The sequence below is a fragment of the Trachemys scripta genome, chromosome 6, assembly GCF_013100865.1.
Source record: "Trachemys scripta elegans isolate TJP31775 chromosome 6, CAS_Tse_1.0, whole genome shotgun sequence".
Taxonomy (NCBI): domain Eukaryota; kingdom Metazoa; phylum Chordata; order Testudines; family Emydidae; genus Trachemys; species Trachemys scripta.
In genome coordinates, this window is record NC_048303.1 from 3,165,153 (window position 1) to 3,185,458 (window position 20,306).

A 20,306-nucleotide genomic window follows, 5' to 3' on the forward strand; every position below is an offset into this window, starting at 1 on the left:
CCTTAAACAGGATTTAAGATGACATGAAAACCATCATTTTCATTTAGTTTTAACTTCTTAGGCCTCAGTAACAGTGTTGCTGGGAGGGTGCCTCCCAGCCCGGGTAGATAGACTCATGCTAACTTGGCTTGATTTAGCGTGTTAGAAATAGCATTGTGGCCTTGCAGCACTGGCGGGGGCTAGGGCTAGCCACCTAAGCTCCGACCCAGGGGGTTGGGTGGGCTTGCGAACCTGTGCCATAAGGTCCGCACCGCTATTTGTAGTGCGCTAGCTCGAGCCAAACTAGCTGTCTACCCAGGCTGGGAGGCAAACTCCCAGCTGCAATGTAGACATACCCGTTAGGGTCCTGATTTTGGTGGTTTGTTACTCTTGCTTTGTATTTTGCTTCAGTTCTTAAATACGCATCTTGAGTATTTGCTCCCAAGCCATATTAGCTCGGTGTGGGAGATGGTTGGCAGCTGGTAAACGTTGCATACTTGGTGACTAGGCAAAGGTTTTACATTTGGAACTTTGCTGATGTTTGTATTTGAAGGGATGTCTCTAAGAAGGGGAGGCGCCCCTGTGAAGTTGACTTCTAAAAACAATTGATCATTGTTTGTCATCCACCTATTTCTAGGAATGTGCTAGTACATTAGTGAAGGGTTTGTTTGTTGTGTAGCACAACTGGTTATCCCAGACAGTTACTCAGAAGCAGATAAAATTGCTTCTAAGAAACTCTGGTGGCATCCGTTTCAGCTGCTGCACATGTCATGGGCTCTGACAAATGCCACAATCCCAGCAGACTCTCAAATCTGCTGCTTGTTTACTGTTTGCCACAGTCCGTAGCATAAATGTAATACAGCAGAGCTACTAACCTGCATCTTGGGCGTTGTTTTGCATGCCATTATACTTGGATAAAGAACATTTTTTTCCCTTTCATGCCCAAGAGGCGCTTTTGAAATTGTCTCAAGTCTGTCAAGCTCTCAGGCCAACCTGCTTTCAGGGTTTGTGAGTGTTTTTAGTCACTGTTGATCTTACTCCAGGTTAAGTGGGCATGGGAAACTGTTAATGTTATATTGAGGATTTAATATTTAACTAAGGGATTGCAGATCACAGCCTACCACTCCACTCTTAACTGACCTCTTAGTGCCATAATAATGCAGGAATCTCACAACGCTGCAGAAAGCATAGTACAGTGTATACTACAATAACATGTAATGGGGGAAGGGCGCTATAGATGGAGCAGGAACCTTTACTATGAATTTATTTGGGCTGAAATTAAACGCTTAACCTTCTTTATTGTTCATTATTAAGGCTATGATTTAGTCATGGAGGTCATGGCAGTCACAGATTCCGTGACTTTACCGGACCTCCATGACTTCTACACATCCCCTGCAACTGGAGATGGCTGGAAGCAGGACCCTGCAGCCAGGGCCGTGCAGCCAACCCCGCGGCTTCCGGGAGCTTCTGCTGGGGCTGCGCACTCCAGCCCTGCAGTGTCCCAGGCTAGGCAGGGCCATGCCCCTCAACCCTGCAGCTTCCCAGGGCCGTGCACCACCCCCCCCAGCTGTAGACAGGGCTTGGCAGGGGGCTGCAGTCGGGGCCGCACATCCCTGTCCTGTAGCTGCAGCCAGTTCTGGAGAAGGGGCTGTATGTCCCCCGTGGTTGTGCCTCTTCTCCCCCCCTCCCCCCCCCCGGCTGCAGGTGCTGGAGCTGGGGGCTGTGCCCCCCGCCATGGTGGGAAGCTCAGCCTGTCTGGTCCCCCCGAATCCCCCATGGGATTCCATCCCTCCCCCCTAGCTAGCCCTGGCCCCCAGTTACTTTTAGTAAAGTCACGGACAGGTCACAAGCTCCTTGAATTTTTGTTTATTGCCTGTGACCTGTCCATGACTTTTCCTAAAAATAACCTTGACAAAATCTTAGCCTTATTCATTATGTATATAGTGCTGTGTATGTGTGGTGCTTTACATAACAGATGTGTTTGGAATCTCTGTCCCAAAGAACTAAGTTTAAAATAAGAACCGGCAGAGGAAGCATGGAGGGAACGAGGGAGGGGCTATGAGTTTCGCTTTCTCATAACACACCATACTTTGCATGAACTGTGTGCCAGCATAAAATCCAAAACACATTCATCCAGCTCTTCAACCCACTCTTCCAACCCCACGGAACTAGATCTGCGCCTCTATTGGTGGGAGGCAGTCACCTTTAAAATACACATCAGAATCCATCCTGGCACGTAACACTCAATTTGGATGAACATCGTTCCATAAAAGAACCCTAACCAGATGAGCACTCTTGCAATTTGATTTAGTAACTGTAGCATATTTAGGGATGTAACTCCCAATGATGTTAGTGGAACTGCACACAGTGTGGCAGAGATGAATTTGGCTCTTGCTTTCCAAGACCTCAGTGGGACTGCTCACTTGTATAAAGTTAAGAACGTGTCAGGCTTTACAGGAGAAGGGACCCAACCTTCAAACTCTAGTGAAATGCTTGCTCGCTCCTTCGGTAGGTCAGCTGTTCTTAGGCTTGGTCTACACATAAAGTTGTACCGATATAACTAAAGAGATGATTTTATACTGAATTAGTTAAAGGAGAGTAATGTTGTGTGTGAGCACTCTATCTGTTTGAACTTTACTTATATCAGTTTAACAGGTATATAAATATAATCACTGATCGGTGTAACTGCATCCACACCAAAAGTGGTGTCATCAATTTAACGAAGTTGGTTTCTTAAGGCTTGTTTAAACACAAAAGTTGGCTTGCTTTAACGATACTGGTGTAGTAAAAGCAGCACAATTCCCCTAGAGTGGACAGAGTTATGCCCGTAGAAAGGTGCTTGTATTGTACTGTTATCTTATTCCCTGTCCATTATGAGAATAAACTAATTTATGCCAGTGTAAGGCATCTTTATGCCACTATCACTGCATTTGCATTAGGGTCTGTCATGATATAACTGTTTGGGTAAAAAAAACCCACCCCTAAGCGATATAGTTAAACTGGTACAAAATCTGTGTGTAGACCAGGCCTTACACCAATGTGTTTAAATCAGTGCAGAACTGTGTACAAGTCCTTATTAAAATTGGGCTGTGTTTACTTTGTCCTTTCAAGGTAATCTGCAGTTCAACTTGTTACTATGATTTGGTATTACTGATCTCTTTAAGTTACATAACCAGGGTTGGATTATTTATTTTGAATATTGCTGCATGTAAACTTTCAATGCACATATAACTAAAATACGCTTTCTCCCTCCTTCTTTCTTCCCCCTTTCTCAGCTTTCTGAAACAAAGGTCTTCACTGCATCTTCTGTTCCAGCTGAGAATCACATCACTCCTGGGCAAAGGTAGGGGAGGATTTACATCTTTGTTCCATTGACTGTTTTCACAGCCTAAACTCTTTCACGCATTCCCTGTAAAGTTGTTGAAGCTTCAGCATTTGGCACACTTTAAAGTTCCATTGGATAAAATACTAGAAAACAATCCTGTGTTTGCCCCCAGGAGGTGGCATGGATGTGAATGGACAAGCTCCTGTCTAATCAGAATTTTTGGGGTGAATTTGTTTTAGTATTAACACCTGATTTTATCTAATATTAGGCTCTGACTACACTGTAGCGTACAAGAGGCCATATTAAATATATGAAAGGCGTGTGTTCCGAATCCTAACGATGTGTAATGTGGAGCAAATTCAGGCACATGCCTAGAGTTCTGTTCCTGCTTCTGCCACAGAATTCCTATCTGATAATGGGCTAGTTACTTCACTGCTATGTGCGTGAGTTTCCTCATCTACAAAATGGGAATAATACTCACCTCATGGAAGGGGGCAACCTTGATGCAGTAATATTTGTAAAATACCTTGAGATTCTCAGGTTGCAGGTGCTACAGACATATAAAGTACATACTGACTGAGTGGCAAGATCAATTCAAGTAAGCAAATAACACCTCTTTTCACTTACCCCCATGGCTCAATTATGTTGATCTCCATGAGCTTACCAGGTAAGCCAATGGGTGTTTAGCTACCATGGTGGTAAGTACTTTGGACATACCCAAGAGGAAATAATATTCAAATTGCACTGCATTTCACTTTGAAATGCTAAAATACAGAACAAAATGCACAGTTTTCTTCAATTCTGACGCAGTAAATGTGGCCGTGGTAATAACCCTGTGCTCAAGCAGCTGGCAGGGCCTTGCCATCTGAGTAGGAAGCTGGATTCCCTCTCTTCTGAGAGGTGCTGTGTGCTGCAGAGATGAGACCCAGATGAGAGACAGAAAAGTTACATAATGTTGCTAGCATAGTGTTCTTCGTATGGATCTTAGTTATTTGATCTTCTTTCACTCCTCAAATATCCCAATTGTGAGTATTTGACGACAGCTTACTCTTTCTTGTAGCATTGACCTAGTAACGTTACTTCAGAAACCTGTGACTTCTAGCCAAGAAACAGAAGGCAACTCTTTCGAGTCTCCCCAACAGCAGAGCTTTGGCCAAGCCCTAGTCTTCACGAATTCCCAACACAACACCCAGATGGCATCAGGAACTGGCAATTCCAGTGCTGTCAACTCCTATTCTCCTCAGAGTCTGGTAAAATTCATCTTGGCTTTTTAAAGACTCAGAATCTTAAGGAATAAACTCTTCAGACTTTTTCAGTTAGTTTCTTGTTTTTTCATAGCTTTTCTTTGCAGCACTTAAATTGCAGGTGGTATTGAAGTATATAAGAGGACACTGGACTAAGAATATCCTCACCAAAAAAAAAAAGTATCAGATGGACCTTTTTGTGCTCACAAGCTTGTTACTTGTCTGTTTAAGTGAACTACTTGTTTTGGCTCTTGAGAAAAGAGCAAATAAGTTTTCTGCATATTGATTAAAATGAAAATCTTTGTTTATAAAGCATTGAATTCTAGGCCAGAAGACTGTGATGTGGCATTTTCCAAGCACATATCTGACTGGTCTGTGTGGAAATCAACTATTACTGAGTTTTCTGGACTAATGGAAAGTTGGCTACCCTTTGTTAGTTTTAATAGAGTTGGAGATTAGATGTAGGAAAATGTTTTGAAACAAATTAAATACTGTTGCCATTAACTTTACCTTTACACTGTTCTAAGGCACTATATAAACAAAATTACATGGGTCAGATCCTTAGCTTGGGTAAATCAACATACTTCCATTAACAGTTGTGGAGCTAAACCAGTATACAATAGCTGGGGATCTGGCCCTATATTGTTAGTGCTCAGTTGGATTTTCTTGCTAAGTTTTAACTTTTCACTTTTAATTAGAAATCTGGGGATAAAGTATGAATTGAATTGCTGCCAACGGGAGCGATTAACTCAGACCTCACAGGTTTGGTCATGTTAACATTTAGTGAAATATTTTTTTCCTTATTTTCTTCCTAGTCTTCAGTTCTCTGTTCTGGGTTTGGAGAACTTGGATCCTCTAAATTAGCAAACTCCACTGGATCTCCGCTCTTGGACCAGTTGAAGTCTCCAGGTTTGGGTCAGTTCACCTCTCCGAGCTCTCAGCAAAACAGCAGTAGCTCCACTGCCACCACTGCTACCACCACATCATCCTGGGATCTAAAACCCCCTATTAGCCAATCCTCTGTCCTCAGTCAGTTTGGTAAGTGTTTAGATAGTGGGTTTTTTTTTTTTAAGCCATTGACTGTGGAATTTTTACTCTTCAGTGCCAGACATTATGTAAGAGATTTTTAAAATATTGAGAAATGGCTTCTCTTTTGAAATTAGATTCCTAAAGGAGACTAGTAAACTTGGTCACGTTATATTGAGGTTCCATTTATAAAAGGTTAATAAATTATATATGTTATAAGCATAATAGATGTGAGAAATATTTTTATAGATGGCTTCAGTAGAAAGTGTTACAGATGGTTGTAAGCAGCCTGTTCGGCTCATCTCTGGCAATTGGTTAGCCATTTATTTAAAAATCTGTTGTTAATCTTTTATAAACGGTTTGTAAATGGAACCTTAAGATAAAGTATGACTGTAAATGTCTCTAGGAATCCTGGGGAAAGACCGTTTTATGGTACCTGGACTGTACTTCTACTAGTGACAAAGTATAAAGTTTCAATCTTAGACTAAGTTAATACCACCTTCTGATGCGTTCTCTGGCTCTTTAATAGTGTAGATCGCATCTTAATCCTGGGACCACCCGCATCCTGCATACTTCCCTTTCTGTCCACAATGGAGTGGATCACCATACCTCCCATTCACAATTACGTGGACCCTTCTCTGAGGAGGGTTAGACAAGATGGAGCAATCTCTACACTGTTGCTTCCAGTGATGCTCCTGCTATGGAGAATTACACAGGCCCTGGTTTTGCCAGTATAGAAGCAGCCGTGGTGGTAGCAACCACAAGTGTTCACATAAAGTAATATTAAGAAAATATTTGTTGTCAGCTGTATTTTAATGCAGTTTAGCCGCTGAAAATAAGGAGAAGCTGGCAACATGTGACCTGCAATGTTCTGTGGACCTCTTGGGTTTGTGAACCATAGTTTTGAATCATTGCTTATAAGCCTGTCTTCCAAAAGATGAGTGTTAGCTTTTATTGTGAATTGCACTTTCCGCATTTAACAGAGTCCCACTTTCAGACAGGTCTTCTCCCTGCGGAGCAGTGCAAGGTCTGACTAAAATAATACATAGCATTTCTGCTAGGGACTTGGGCAGTTGTGTGGCCATATGAACAGCTGTCTAATTCCCTATTTTTAAAAAATTGCCATTTAGTCCTATCTCAGAATCTCAGTTTTCATTTCAAAACAGAAAACTAAGTTGCCAGCTCTGTGGTTGCAAAAATAATCTTCAAAATCTGAAGCTCATGTAAAATAATGCGTGGACGGCTGACTGAGTCTGCACACAGTCTGCAGCAATAGGTCTGAGAGGGGTGAATAAAAGCACTGATTCTTTTATGTTCCATCTCTGTAGTTGTAGTTAAAGTCCTGGGAGCAGAGTTTAATGCATCAATTATGATTTTCTTTTCCCAAATGCTGGCTAGACTTTAAATCCCAGCCTGAACCATCCCCAGTTCTCAGCCAGCTGACCCAACGACAGCAACAACAGACACAGGCAGTCCCTGTTCCTCCTCCTGGCTTGGAGTCCTTCTCCTCCCAAGTAAAACTCCGAGAGCCATCACCAGTAGACAGTTCTATGGCTGCAAGCAAAATGCTGCAGCTCCCTAGCATGTCTATGGATAACCAGGCAGTGTCTGCCCATCAAACGCAGCAGAAACAGATCAAACCACCGAAACGGAGGATACCCCCGGCTTCTAAGGTGGGTAACACAGCAGGGGCAAATATATGGTAAATATAGGCTTTAAGATACATGGGGGAGTGGGGAAACTTTGTAGGGGAGTCTTGATGCACTTTTGGATTTAAAACAGGGAATTTTAAGATGGGTGGCTTTATAGTCCAGAAGACAGTGATGTGGTATTTTCCAAGCACATATCTGATTGCTTTGTGTGGAAATTCAACCATTTCTGAGTGTTTTTGGACTAACTAGTGACTGGGAGGTGAATGCTTAAAACTAAATACTCTTTAAGTCATACTGTCCTCTGTGCCTACTAATCTCTTAGGCCTCAAAAAGTATGTGGGACTGACAAATTAAGTTTTAAACTGGAGGGATTCTAGTTAGGTGAAATTATACTGCTCCATCTGAGAGGCAGCTGCAGTGACCAACAGATATAGGTTAGAAGCCAAGGCTGTGAGATTGTAACCAAGTTACATACTTGGTGTTCTGTATGTTCATAGTTCCCTAGAGTCCAAGGTGGTTCATGAGTGATTTCTTTCATATAAACTATATAAATACAGGATTTTGTTTTTACTTTCAGATCCCTGCCTCTGCAGTGGAAATGCCTGGATCGGCCGATGTGACGGGGTTAAATGTTCAGTTTGGAGCTCTGGAGTTTGGGTCAGAGCCTTCTCTCCCAGAGTTTGGGTCGGCCCCAAGCAATGAGAATATTAGCCAGGTGCCCAGCAACAGCTTGTACTCGAAACCTGTAAAGTACGTAAGAGTTTCATTCCTGCATCCTTCTGTGTTCTCTGGTACCAAAAAAGTGGCATGTGAAGATCAAGGTCTCTTGTGCCAAGGGGCTGTTTGGTGTAGCTGTCTCAGAAGCAAAATATAATTGCTTGTAAGCCTCAATCTTTATTTTCTGAGGATGGCACCCTTAAAAGGAGGATGGTCCCTTTTTGATGACTAGAGAAACATTCTGAAAAATGGATTGGCGTGGAGGGGGGAACGAATTGAACTTAAATGCTCTTTTCATGAGCTACCCTTCACATTGTTACTTTATCATTTTTAATTATGCTGATTCCCAAAGCTGTTTAAGTGAGGGTTTGGCTCCCTCCCAGCCCATCTCTTCTTATAATTGACCCAGCAGAGATAAATGCATCACAACGTCCATCTGTCAGTAGACTAACACCATAAACTGAGCTCTGACTTCACTGTAAGCTCAGCCTAAAGGCAGCCAGACTCTGAAGTGGGCAGAAAGCCCTTATTAAAATGCTAATATCTCCAGTAGAAACAAGGGAAATGCAAACATAGCAGCCAAATACATGCTTACTCTTCAAATGTTCTTTCAGAGTTTTGTTTGTGTAAAATCTTCCTTAAAACGTTTATGGAGGATTTGCAAAAATAAATTCCTCCATTCATCTTAACTTTTGTAAATGTTTTTAAAAATCCAATAAGAACCTTAAAAAAGGAAGGGGAAAAAAAAACCTTCCAGTTTTGGCAGAGCAAACATTGCAGCATTGTGCTGATGTATGGGAGCCTGAAAGAGACCGTATAAACAGAAATGGAGGGATACCCAGTTTCAGTATCCAAGGTGTGAAAAATATGACTTGCTGTATTAACTGTCTTAAAGTAATGTTTGTAACACAGGCAAGAAAATTTAGTTTTTTAAAAGTGCTTTTTAACTTGTAAAGTCCTACAAGCCTGATCACTCAAGCAGTACTGGAAAGGCAACAAATGTAAAGAGTTTAGAAAGATCTAGGGGCAGGGAACAAATCTTAGTCTGTGTATGTAAATTGTCATGTATATTTGCAGCAGTGTTGTGTAATAATAATACCTCTGATTTAGTGCCTTTTGTCAGTAGATCTCAAAGTATTAGAATATTGACTAAAGGCCTCAGTCTGATCAGACCCCATTGTGCTGGGGTCTGGTACAAACACATGGTAAGAGGTGGTATCTGCCCTCTAAACCTTACAATCTAAAAGCATAAGAAATCACTTATGAAATACAACATTAATTCTAGCCAGGAAAAAGCAGGAAAACAATTATCATAGCTAGCCTCTTTGAGAGGAGGAAGAATGGAACATGGGATGAGAAAAATACAGTTGCCCTAGGAAGGGGAAATGCTCCCTGCTGCTGAGTGAAGATGCTGGCTCTGAACAGAGGGCCCGCCGTAACTTTGCCTAGGCCCACATTAAATTGTGTTACGCTAGGAAACTGGAACGTGAGCAACTTCTAGCTGAGCAAATGGGTATCCAGTTCCAGATTGCTGGGCAGAAGCTGGTAATGTCATGAAGGTATCTGAAATGACATTTAACAAGATGATAAATAACTTTTACTTTTTTCAGTGATCCTTTGAATACCTCTTTGCCAATATCCAATACAGTACAGGAGTCCACCTACACAACCTCTGCCATCACTTCTTCCAGTCTGACCTGCTCATCCCAGAGCACTAGCCCCGTAACAACAACTTCCTCCTATGACCAGACTTCTGTGCATAGCAGGATAGCATACCAAAGCTCCATGGCTCCATCGGACTCAACCCCTGTTGCAGTCACGGTGAGTAGATTTCAGAATCCTTTGATATTGAAAAGAAATTAATTGGGTTAATTGGGTGTTGGTGACATACTAAGGCTACAGCTCAACTGTTTTGTTGAGCTCAGCAATAGTAGTGGTGCTCTGAGACTTCAGTGGCTGACACAGAGATGATATTTTAGTCTGTTGGACTAGTTAAAAAGATTCTCTTTTGACCCCCTCCCTCCCAAACTCTGTTGTTCTTTGCTGTTGCTTTTCTTGCCCTTCGGTCCTCAGGTATGCAGATCTTTGTGATGTTTCTATGGATTTTGATTTCTTGATTTGCTCTTCAGTCTGTTTCTAGCTAACATTCTCATTTTGATTGACTCCTCCTTCCTGAAGCTTAGCATCGTGTTTTTTAAAAAAACAAATCGATATTACATGGCTACCATGATATCTTGCCAGCATAACTGCGGTGCAGAGACTGTTTATTATATTTGTACAGCATATAACACAGTGGGGCATGACCTGGTTAGGGCCTTCAGGCACAACCACATTATAAATGTTAAATAATAATAAAAATACAAGACCAAAGAGAACATGCACATTACATTTTAAAGATCACAGGGTCAGCAGGTCCACATAACTTGCATCCAAAAATTTAAAAAGAGATTGCTGAGGAACTCACTGGGCTGTTAGTGATGAGTTTCGGTAAGTCTTGGGGAAGACATTGGTGGAAGTTCCAGAAAACGAAGAAAGCTAATGTGCCATTATTTAGAAAGGGCGGGTGGGATGACCTGAGTAATTATAAGCCTGTCAGTCTGACGTTGACCCTGAGCAAGATAATGGAGTAGCTGATACAGGGCTCAACTAATAAAGAATTATAGGAGGGTTAATGCCAATCAACATAGGTTTATAAAAAATAGAACCTGCCAAACTAACTTGGTATCTTTTTGTGATGAGATTACCCATTTCGTTGACAAAGATAATAGTGTTTGATGCAATATACGTAGACTTCTGTGAGGTGCTTGACTTGGCGCTGGCTGACATTTTGATTAAAAATCTAGAACGATATAAAATTAACAAGGCACACGTTAAATGGATTAAAAATTGACAGATTGATAGGTCTCAAATTGTAATTGTAAACGGGGAATCATCATCGAGTGGGTATGTTTCTAGTGAGATCCTGCGGAGATCTGTTCTTGGTTCTACACTATTGAGCATTTTTATTAATTACCTGGAGGAAAACATAAAATAATCACTGATAAAGTTTGCAGATGACACACAAACTGGGGGAGGTGGTAAATAACAGGTCACCGATTCAGAGTGATCTGGATCACTTGATAAGCTGTACGTAAGCAAACAATGTGTGTTTTAATGCAGCTAAATATCAATATCTAGGAACAAAGAACGTAGACCATACTTACAGGATGGGGAACTCTGTCTAGGGAAGCAATGATTCTGCAAAAGATCTGGGGGTCATGTTGTCTAATCAGCTGAACGTGAGCTCCCATTGTGACATTGTGGCCAAAAGAGCTAATGCAATCCTTGGATGCATAAAAAGGGGAATCTCATGTAGAAGTAGGTTATTTTACCTCTGGTTTTGGCGCTGATGTGACTGCTGTTAGAATACTGTGTCCACAATTCAAGAAGGGTGTTGATAATTTGGAGAGGGTTTGGAGAAGAGCTACAAGAATGATTTAAGGATTAGAAAAGAAGCCCTATAGTAATATATTCAAGGAGCTCAGTTGATTTAGCTTAACAAAGAGAAGGTTAAGGGATGAAATGATTATGGTCTTATAAGTGCCTAAATGGGGAGTACACATTTGATAAAGGACTTTCCAAGCTAGCAGAGAAACGTATATCAGGTTCCAGTGGCTGAAAGTCAAAGCTAGACAAATTCACACTGGAAATAAGGCATACATTTTTAACAGTGACGGTCATTAACCATTGGAACCACTTACCAAAGGTTGTGGTGGATTCTCTGTCACCAGCAATTTTTAAATCAAGTTTGGATGTTTTTCTAAAAGATTTGCTCTAGGGGTTATTTTGGAGCAGTTCTCTGGCCTGTGTTATACAGGAGGTCAGATTAGATAATCACGATGATCCCTTCTGGCCTTGGAATCTACAAATCTGTGAATCTAAATGACAATAACATCATCTTTGTATTTCTCTGTATGATCTCCTTGCAGCAATTTCAAACATAATGACGTTCTGGTCTCTGTAATTTAATGGCTCAATCACACTTCCCTTCTGAACCAAGTCCTGTGTGATGGTGCTCAGGATTATAAATCTAGAGCATCCACTTTTGTGGACCAGAATGATCCAAGAAGCAATTGTTTCCTCTCAAACCTTATCTCCCAATGGAGAGTTCCAGCCTCTCTCTGTAATTTGCCTAGGTGCAGTTGTGTGTTCTGTTAGATCAGGGAGACAACAGTTTCTCACGTGTCCCTGACTTTACCATCACTCATTCATACAACCTTCTTTCTTGTTTCATTTTTATTCCTGTGTCCCTGGGATGTGTCTAAAACATTGTACCTACACTTTCCTACTTTATAGTTTAGCCCAAGGAATGGCAGTTGATTATTTGACATCCCTCTTGACTTTCAGTTTGGAATGAATATAAAGTTTTGCAATGAGCAGCCTGTTAAATGTCTGAATCATGTAGGGTTTTTAATACCACCTCTGTCAGGTGGCTTACTCATTTGTTTTTCCTTTGTTTACAGAATGGGCACAGTGGTGTTCGAACACAGCCAACTCTTGACAGTAAGTTTATAAAGCTCCATTATAGATACAACTGTTTTTCTGACCATCCCCTACCTCTCAACATACACACCATTGTAATAGATAGCTTAAGGTTTTGTACAACTTTTTCTGTTTAATTTTTGGCTGAACAGTTTGAGTTTTAAACTTGGTATCCGAAAATAAACACACAGCTTGCACAAGCCCCATTGCTACTCGGTCCTTTCAGAGCACACGTTGCTGCAACCAGAGCTGTCCCCTCTGAGTCCCTCAGCAAAACATCAATCCTTAAAGGGACAGGGCACAGGTAAACATAACCCTGATATTCCTTTGAGTGCTGCACTCCCCGCCATGTAAATCTAACGTTGTCCCAACATTTCTATTAACTATGTATAACATACAGTCCATTCATTGATTTATTAGAAGTCCATAAGTTGCACAAACTTGTAACTGGTTTCAGAGGGGTAGCCGTGTTAGTCTGTATCAGCAGAAACAACGAGGAGTCCTTGTGGCACCTTAGAGACTAACAATTTTATTTGGGCATAAGCTTTCGTGGGCTAAAACCCACTTCATCAAATGCAATCTGATGAAGTGGGTTTTAGCATCTGATGAAGTGATGCTAGTTTTAGCCCACAAAAGCATATGCTCAAACTCGTAACTGTCATTCTCAACTGTGCCTTTGAGTCTCTCTTCCTCTCACAAGTTCTGGTACTGATGGTGGAAATGTATGCATCTCTCTTCAGTTTTTCATATTAAGCAGAAAGTCTGGCAATTTTAGTTCCAAAATCCAACTGAACAATCAGTTCTGAACACCGTAGATCCCTAAAGATATTCATATATCAAGAAATAAAAGTTCCTGTATGAGCAGTGATATAGTCATGATAACTCCAAGTCACTGGCATATGGCAAACTATTTAGGGAACATACTAAATTAACATCATAACAAACTATCCAGAATTATAAAACGCATCATTTAATTTTAGAGCAGTAGACATACCATGAGTCAATATCACTTTACCAGTATTACATGGATCTTGGATAGACTGCAAGATAAGGTACAAGAATAGGCATTTGGTATGGCTCTGACAAACATGAGGGTAGCCAGATGATACATTCACTCGTTCAGTAGTTGGATTTAGGCACTGATAAGTAGGTGTCCCTAAATGTTCATATTTTGGTGTCTGTGTGGCTCTTCTTTTTCTAGTTGGATGACCTGGAGTGTCAGTGGATTGTTCTGGTGATCTGCCCTCTTGTGCACTGTTGATTTCAGGTTCCATCGTCTCATTTTGCCATTCATGTTTTTCAGTGGCTGGTGTGAATGGCACATCAGTCTAATGCAGTTTCCAAATTCACAGGGTCAACCACATCCTCATTTCCCAGATGTGGATGAAATGTTTCTGCCTTGGAATTCACAGAATCTGTGCCATGGGCAATATCTGGTGCCATCACATAATGTAGTTCATCTTCACTCTCATTATCATAATCACTGGAGTCCAAATGCTTGTTCTCATTTTGATCTCTTGTTGCACTAGTTTGCCTTGGTCTCTGTTTCTTCCTTTGTTGTGGTTTAGAAGGTGTTGCATCGAAGGGCAAGCTGTCACAGGGAACTAAAAGATTGCAGTGGAGAACTCTTTAAAACATCCTTCCCCATCTTTTGCTTTTTAATTCATAGACTGGACTATCCCCTTTCCTTTCAAATAAAACATTAATCTTATCTTCCCAATAGGATCTTAATTTTCCTGGTCACCCTCTCTGAAAGATTCTGCACAAGTACTGCCACTGGGCAGGAGGGCAGCACCGTGCACTTTCTGACCATAGTGATTTTTACCACGAGTAGCAGATTTTTGAGAACACTTTGATGCCAGTTCATAAACTTCTTTCATCTGCTGTGTCCATTTCTCAGCTTAATCTTTATGGTGCCCAGGTATACATTGAGTGTATCGGTAAACCAAATGCAATGTCAGTGGGCAAACATGGAGATCTTCCATATAATACATAGAGGGGAGAACTCTGTAGCTTCATTTTGTGTACAGTTATAGACTTAGATGACCTTATTTAAAGGAGACTTTCCAGCTTGACTTTTGTTCTTCTAGCAAGGTTCACAACATAGCGAAGAGTTCAGTTCTGCCTTTCTACCTGCCCATTGCCTTATGAGTAGTAGGGGGTTGTGTGAGATGTAAAATTGAAATGGTAGTGCTACAACTTTCTGAATAAATTATTTTCACATTTAAATGGTTCTATTGTAACTGTTAGTTGGCTGGTGAGGTTTCTTTTGCTTGACTCACGTACAGACTCTAGTAACATAATGTTTGATCTTCGCCTTCATCTGTGGCCAATTAAACCTATCTCTTGAAAGACTGATTACTTTCTCTACTCTTAAATGTCCCATCTCTTCATGTAGCTGTTGATTCCCTTTCTTATTTATTTTTCAGATAATACCAGTTGATTTTGTAACTTGGTTTTTCAGTAAAGTATTCCATCTGTTTCCAGATGCAATGGTGCCACTCACACACACATTACCATATCCTCCTGTGTTCTCTTGGTTATTTTGTCTTTACCTCATGGATTTATAATGAAGAATTTTAGCAACAGCTGCATCTTTGTTTAGAACTTCCAAAATGTCTTCTTGTGGAAATGGTTTTATGGTGGTTTTAATACCAATGGAGATGAGTTTATAATGGCAAAGGGGTGGTAGTAACAGCTCCTGAATAAGATGCCTTGTCATCTTTTTGTACATCCAAGGACTGAAAGTCAGCATTAATGTCTTTGCTTCTCTCTTGTGCGTTCTGTCATAAATTTTTATCAAGGGGCACTCTGGATAAAGCATCTGGCTCCACGTTAGATTTCCCTAGATGATATTTAACTTTGAAGTTAGTCAGCTAATCCTGAAACCTGTATGCTGTGGCATTCAGCCTGGCAGAAGTGAAAGCCTAGGTTAGCAGGTTGTTATTGCCGTAAACGATGGATTTTGTGTGTGTAGAAATAATCATGGAATTGGTCAGTAACAGCCCACTTCAAAGATAGAAACTCCAGCTTTCCTTAGTGAAGGTGATAATTCTCCTGAGCTGTAGTACATGTTCTTGACTCATACCAATTACTCTATTTACTTTCTTGATATTAATAGAAGACTGCACTTAGTCCCTTATTGGAAGCATCTACATGAAGGATAAAGGGTTACGCAAAATCAGGATAGGCTGTTATTGGTAGCAGTTGTTTTAAAACGTTTTGATGATGCTTAGTTCAGAGAAGTGGCTGTTTGGAGGATATCTGTCCAAATGCCTTTCCTTGCCCTTCTTCTTTTTCCAAGCCACTTTTGACAGTGATGAGTCAAATTCCAGTGAAACAATCAACAAGTCATACAGTGGCTGTGCTATTCTAGAAAAGTGTTGAATGTAGCTTCGATAGTAGATGATGAAGCCTGGCAGCTTACAAAGTTCCCCTCTCCTGTCCCATGGTTTCTGTGATGTTTTAAAGGTCATATATCTAGAAACTTTCACCTTAATTATTCTGTGACTGTTGCAATACTCTCCTTACATTCTCTGCATGTTCTTCAAAAGTGCCACTGTCCACAAGAACGTTGTCCAGGTAGGGAAATGCCCATGTAATATCATCTTCTAACAACTTAGCTGCCTCTCGAGAGGACGGATTTATTAGTGATGGGGGAAAAACCCCGTTTGTTGCTGTAGCAAGTGTCTACACTACAGTGGCGTAGCTGGAGTGCTGCAACTTATGCTGCTGTAGCACTTGTAGTGTAGACCTACCCTAAATTGGGTACTCTGGGTTGCAGGTTGAGTGTTTAATGGTAAATACAGGCCATCCAGGTAGATCTGATAGTGTCAGCTTTGCCTCTACTCTCTTGTGGTTTTCCTGCATGACATCTGACTGGTAGTGTTCTGTACTGCCACATCTGAAACGGTGGTCACAAGTACCGCTTCTGCCAGATGGTCTGCAGCTAACACATCCTCTTTTCTGGGGTTGCCTGCCTGCTTGTGTGCTCATACCATTCGGTGCTTTTGTGTGCACCCAGACAGCTCGCTTCTCATACTAATTTCAGCCCTTGCACTTTTGAGTTCATCAATACTGGCCTTTAGTTCCCTTATCTCATCCATCAGCAAGTCACCGTTGGAGATTCTTTTCACTCAAGAGGAGGTGCTGCTTCCCTTTCTGACCTGTGCTCTGCGTATGGCAATTTCACAGAATTACAAGCTGCTGCTGTAGCCGGCACTCCATTCCCCAACTTCTGGTGTTTCTCTGCTTCCTCAGCTACAGCAGCGTGCAGCTTCTCAAACAAGGTCTCGTGTGCAACTTGATTATCTTTTAAACAAGGTTGCATCACCATCCGACTATCCAGTCAGGACTGAATGGCTGAATGTGTTTTGTTGCAAGGACAGGGTTATATCTTAGGTCAGAGTCAGCTCCTTGTGAGGCAAACAATACTTTCTCGCTGAAATTGCGTGCTCAGACTAGGAAATCCTGACGTGTCCTTTGGCTCTTAAGAGCTGCAGGTGCAGTTCAGTTGCATCTTTCCCTTGGTTGTAGGACCTTGAGATGTTCCTCCGTTTGGCAGGCTCGGTTAGTGTTTTCCTTCCAGCTAGTTCCTGAGGCTCAGTCCAAGGCAAACTGTCCTAATTACAGCTTCTGTTATCTGTGTACCCCGTTCAAATCCCACTTTCAGTTTGATAAATCCAACTGCTTAGGCTCAGTTAATCTACCCCTTTGGTGGGAGTTCCCAATCGGTCCTGTTTTTAAATGTTTACAGTGTCGTTGTTGTAGCCGTGTTGGTCCCAGGATATTAGAGAGACAAGGTGTGGAAGATACTACCTCACCCACCTTGTGTCTGTTATTTTACAGTCTTTCTTTAAAATTGGTGGTTTGCTGGGATAGGGTGACACATTTTCCCCCCGGGGGTTTGTTTGTTTCATTTCTCTCATGCTTTTCTAAAACTGTATTTCAAGTGACTTTGCAGACCTTCAATTTTTAAAGGGACAAGGCACTGGTAACTCTAACCCTGATATTCTCTTGTGAGCTGCACTTTTACTTGCTTGCTAATAATGAAATATTAAAATCCGTCTTATTAAATTTGCTCCCAGATGTGCAACACTGAATAGACTTGGAGTCACAGGGAAGTTCCCAGTTTTATTTTTTTAATTCTCATGCCCACATTGATGTCAATCAGACATTTCTTACCAATTTTCCAGCTTCCCATTTGGAGAACAGATTGATCGTAATTTTATTTTTAGTGGAGTTCAAAAAAGAATGTGGCTTTGTTCTGTTCTCTCTTGTTATCCTGCAGCAAACTTCTGGGAATAAGGTTGGCTAACATGCTCCCTCTGCTGGATGGCTTGTCTGCTGCAGTAGAGCAAACAAACATGCTGATGCATAGACAGTGGTCGTCTGGCCTTTTTGCTTAACCTTTTTTCATGTATTATCTTACTGGTAGTACCCCCTGTGGATTACTTCCTGGTATTCCTATCATTATCAATAACACTATGCTTTTCTGCCCTGTATGAGCATGTCTGTGTTCCTTTTTATGGGTAGCAGCACAAATTGATCTCCCTGTAAACCTACCCCCTCAGCCCCACACCTTGTGTCCATCCCAACTCTGGGAAGGTATCCATCTCTCAAAAACCACCCTCAAGGTTTGGTGTCGGAAGTAGGGCAGTTGGTCCTTCAAGTACTCTTTTCTCCTACAAGTTTTGTGAACAGAGGTCTTGAGTATCCAGAGCTGTAAACCTGACATGTTTTCATCAGCACAAAATTCAGTTTAAGGTTGAAAAAAAGCTTGAGAGTCTGCTGATTTACCATCTTTGAATCAGTTGCTCTCAAAATTTCTGTAAAATACTGTTCCAATTGAACATTGGTTTACAATCGAAGCATGAGCTACCACAAAGGGCGCTGTGGAAGTTGCTGTCTGTAGCACAGTGGCCTGCTTTTTTATTGATTGGATTTGTTCATCTCCCAAGTTACAAAGTTCTCTGAAGACCCACTTGGCTACTTTTTAAGTCTCAAATTCTTTGCTGTGCAAAGTAAATCATCCTTAACTGACCTTGGAACTCTTAAATTTGATGCATTTGTTCTAGAATCTAGCTCAGAGAGAGTCTCTGCCCATCCCCAGTCCTCAATTTCTGTTAACATTGCTGTCCTCTGTCGTACATGTTTGTAAACGGGACCATCTTTGACTCCTCCCGCACTTACCCTACACATCCAGGCTATGTTCAAACCCTTGTTTTTTTTCCTTCTTAACACACTCAAACTCTGACCTTTTTCTTTCCGCCCATGCTGTTAAAACTCTAGTCCAAGTCCTCCTAATCATCCATCTTGACTTCTGTCACCTCCTCTCTGATTTCCACATCATGCCTTCCCCAACCCGTCCTATCCTTTCAAAATATGACAGCTGGGACTATATTCCTGCCCATTGCCCTAACTGTCACTCCTCTCTTCAGTTCTCTTGCCTGATTTTCCCTCTCTAATACTATACCAATACTATAGGCCAATATTATAACAGGGTTCAAAAGGGAGCTAGATAGATTCATGGACGATAGGTCCATCAATGGCTATTAGCCAGGATGGGTAGGAATGGTGTCCCTAGCCTCCGTTTGCCAGAAACTGGGATTGGGTGACAGGGCTTGGATCACTTGATGATGACCTGTTCTGTTCATTCCCTTTGGAGCATCTGCCATTGGCCACTGTCAGAGGACAGGATACTGGGCTTGATGGACCTTAGGTCTGACCTAGTATGGCCGTTCTTATGTTCATATGTTCTCTAAACACATCCTGTGCAAGTGTCTTGTCCTTCCTGTCTAGGCCCTTCATGACTGACCCCCCTCCCTCGCTTGTCCTGCCTTGTCTCTTATAGTGTTACCCTGGCTGCTTCCTCCTCTGCAAAGGGATGCCAGCCTTGTTCATCCCGTTATCAGCTTCTCCTACAGTCATCTGCATGACTTTTCTGTGCCACCTCCTATGCATGCAGCACCATCCCTGCATCTGAGTGATCTGGATAGTCACTACCTCCGCCTTCAGATCTCTCCTCAAGATCCATTTCTGCTTTGACCCTAACAATCAGCAGTGGCTTGTGTGTCTGTCAGGACCAGCTAGTTTTATTTTTTTTAAATGGCATCTTCATGAACCATCAAGTAGTGCAGTTGCTCCTTATGTCACTATATGCTTTTATTTTCATCACCCTCCTTCTACCTTCCCTCTCTTTGTTTCTCATACTCATTGCGCTTGGTTTCAGACTGTAAGTTCTCGAGGGTGGTCACTGTTAATATTTTGTTTGTATAGCACCTAACACATTGGGAGGGCCTGATCCTGACTGGGGGCCTCAGAGAGCTACAACAAAACAGCTAACATGGAAAGACGATGATGCTTAACTTCCAAGCACATATCCGAATTGTACTGTGGACACTCTTAAGACTGAGTCTTTTCATCCCGCTTGTATTTTGCATACCAGTTAATAGTTAACTTGTTGGGGCGTAGTCACTGAAACCCTGAGGTATAAAAAGATGGAGCCGCATGAAAGGCGTAACTGGCCTTCTGAATCTTAGCAGCAAATGGCTGTTTGTGAATTTCAGCAACTAGTTTGAGAACTTCTGAATTTCCATGTTGTAATTGAAGTTCTTCATGGGACATCACAGAACAGCAGCATGGATTTAACAGGATAATTACATTACTGGCCTAGAATCCTCCAGCTTAACATTACAAGGTAGCGATCCCTGGGAAAGGTGCATTTGTAATAAGTAGGTGGCTTTTAACAGTAGAACAGTTCATTCTTGGCATTTTCCATCTCTAGGATGAGTAAAACAAAGTCATGTTAGTCATCTGTTTGGGTCACCAAAAGTGCTCAAT

General features: G+C 41.6%; 1 protein-coding gene and 3 non-coding genes across 5 annotated transcripts in view; all 4 read left to right on the forward strand.

The window, feature by feature from the left end:
- Positions 1 to 3,254: 3,254 nt before the first annotated feature.
- Positions 3,255 to 20,306, forward strand: part of UBAP2 (ubiquitin associated protein 2) — a gene marked incomplete at its 5' end in the record, with an annotated part of 53,558 nt that continues 36,506 nt past the window's right edge. For both annotated transcript variants that reach the window (XM_034773010.1, XM_034773011.1), the window contains 7 exon segments: positions 3,255 to 3,322; positions 4,365 to 4,554; positions 5,364 to 5,586; positions 6,973 to 7,247; positions 7,804 to 7,976; positions 9,554 to 9,764; positions 12,446 to 12,485. In XM_034773010.1, coding sequence (XP_034628901.1) covers positions 3,255 to 3,322; positions 4,365 to 4,554; positions 5,364 to 5,586; positions 6,973 to 7,247; positions 7,804 to 7,976; positions 9,554 to 9,764; positions 12,446 to 12,485 — 1,180 coding nt within the window.
- On the forward strand, positions 4,874 to 4,957 carry LOC117879707. The gene has a single exon (XR_004646362.1). It is a non-coding gene; the product is annotated as a small nucleolar RNA SNORD121A (small nucleolar RNA).
- On the forward strand, positions 7,383 to 7,468 carry LOC117879708. The gene has a single exon (XR_004646363.1). It is a non-coding gene; the product is annotated as a small nucleolar RNA SNORD121A (small nucleolar RNA).
- LOC117879710 lies at positions 19,809 to 19,889 on the forward strand. Its single transcript, XR_004646365.1, has one exon. It is a non-coding gene; the product is annotated as a small nucleolar RNA SNORD121A (small nucleolar RNA).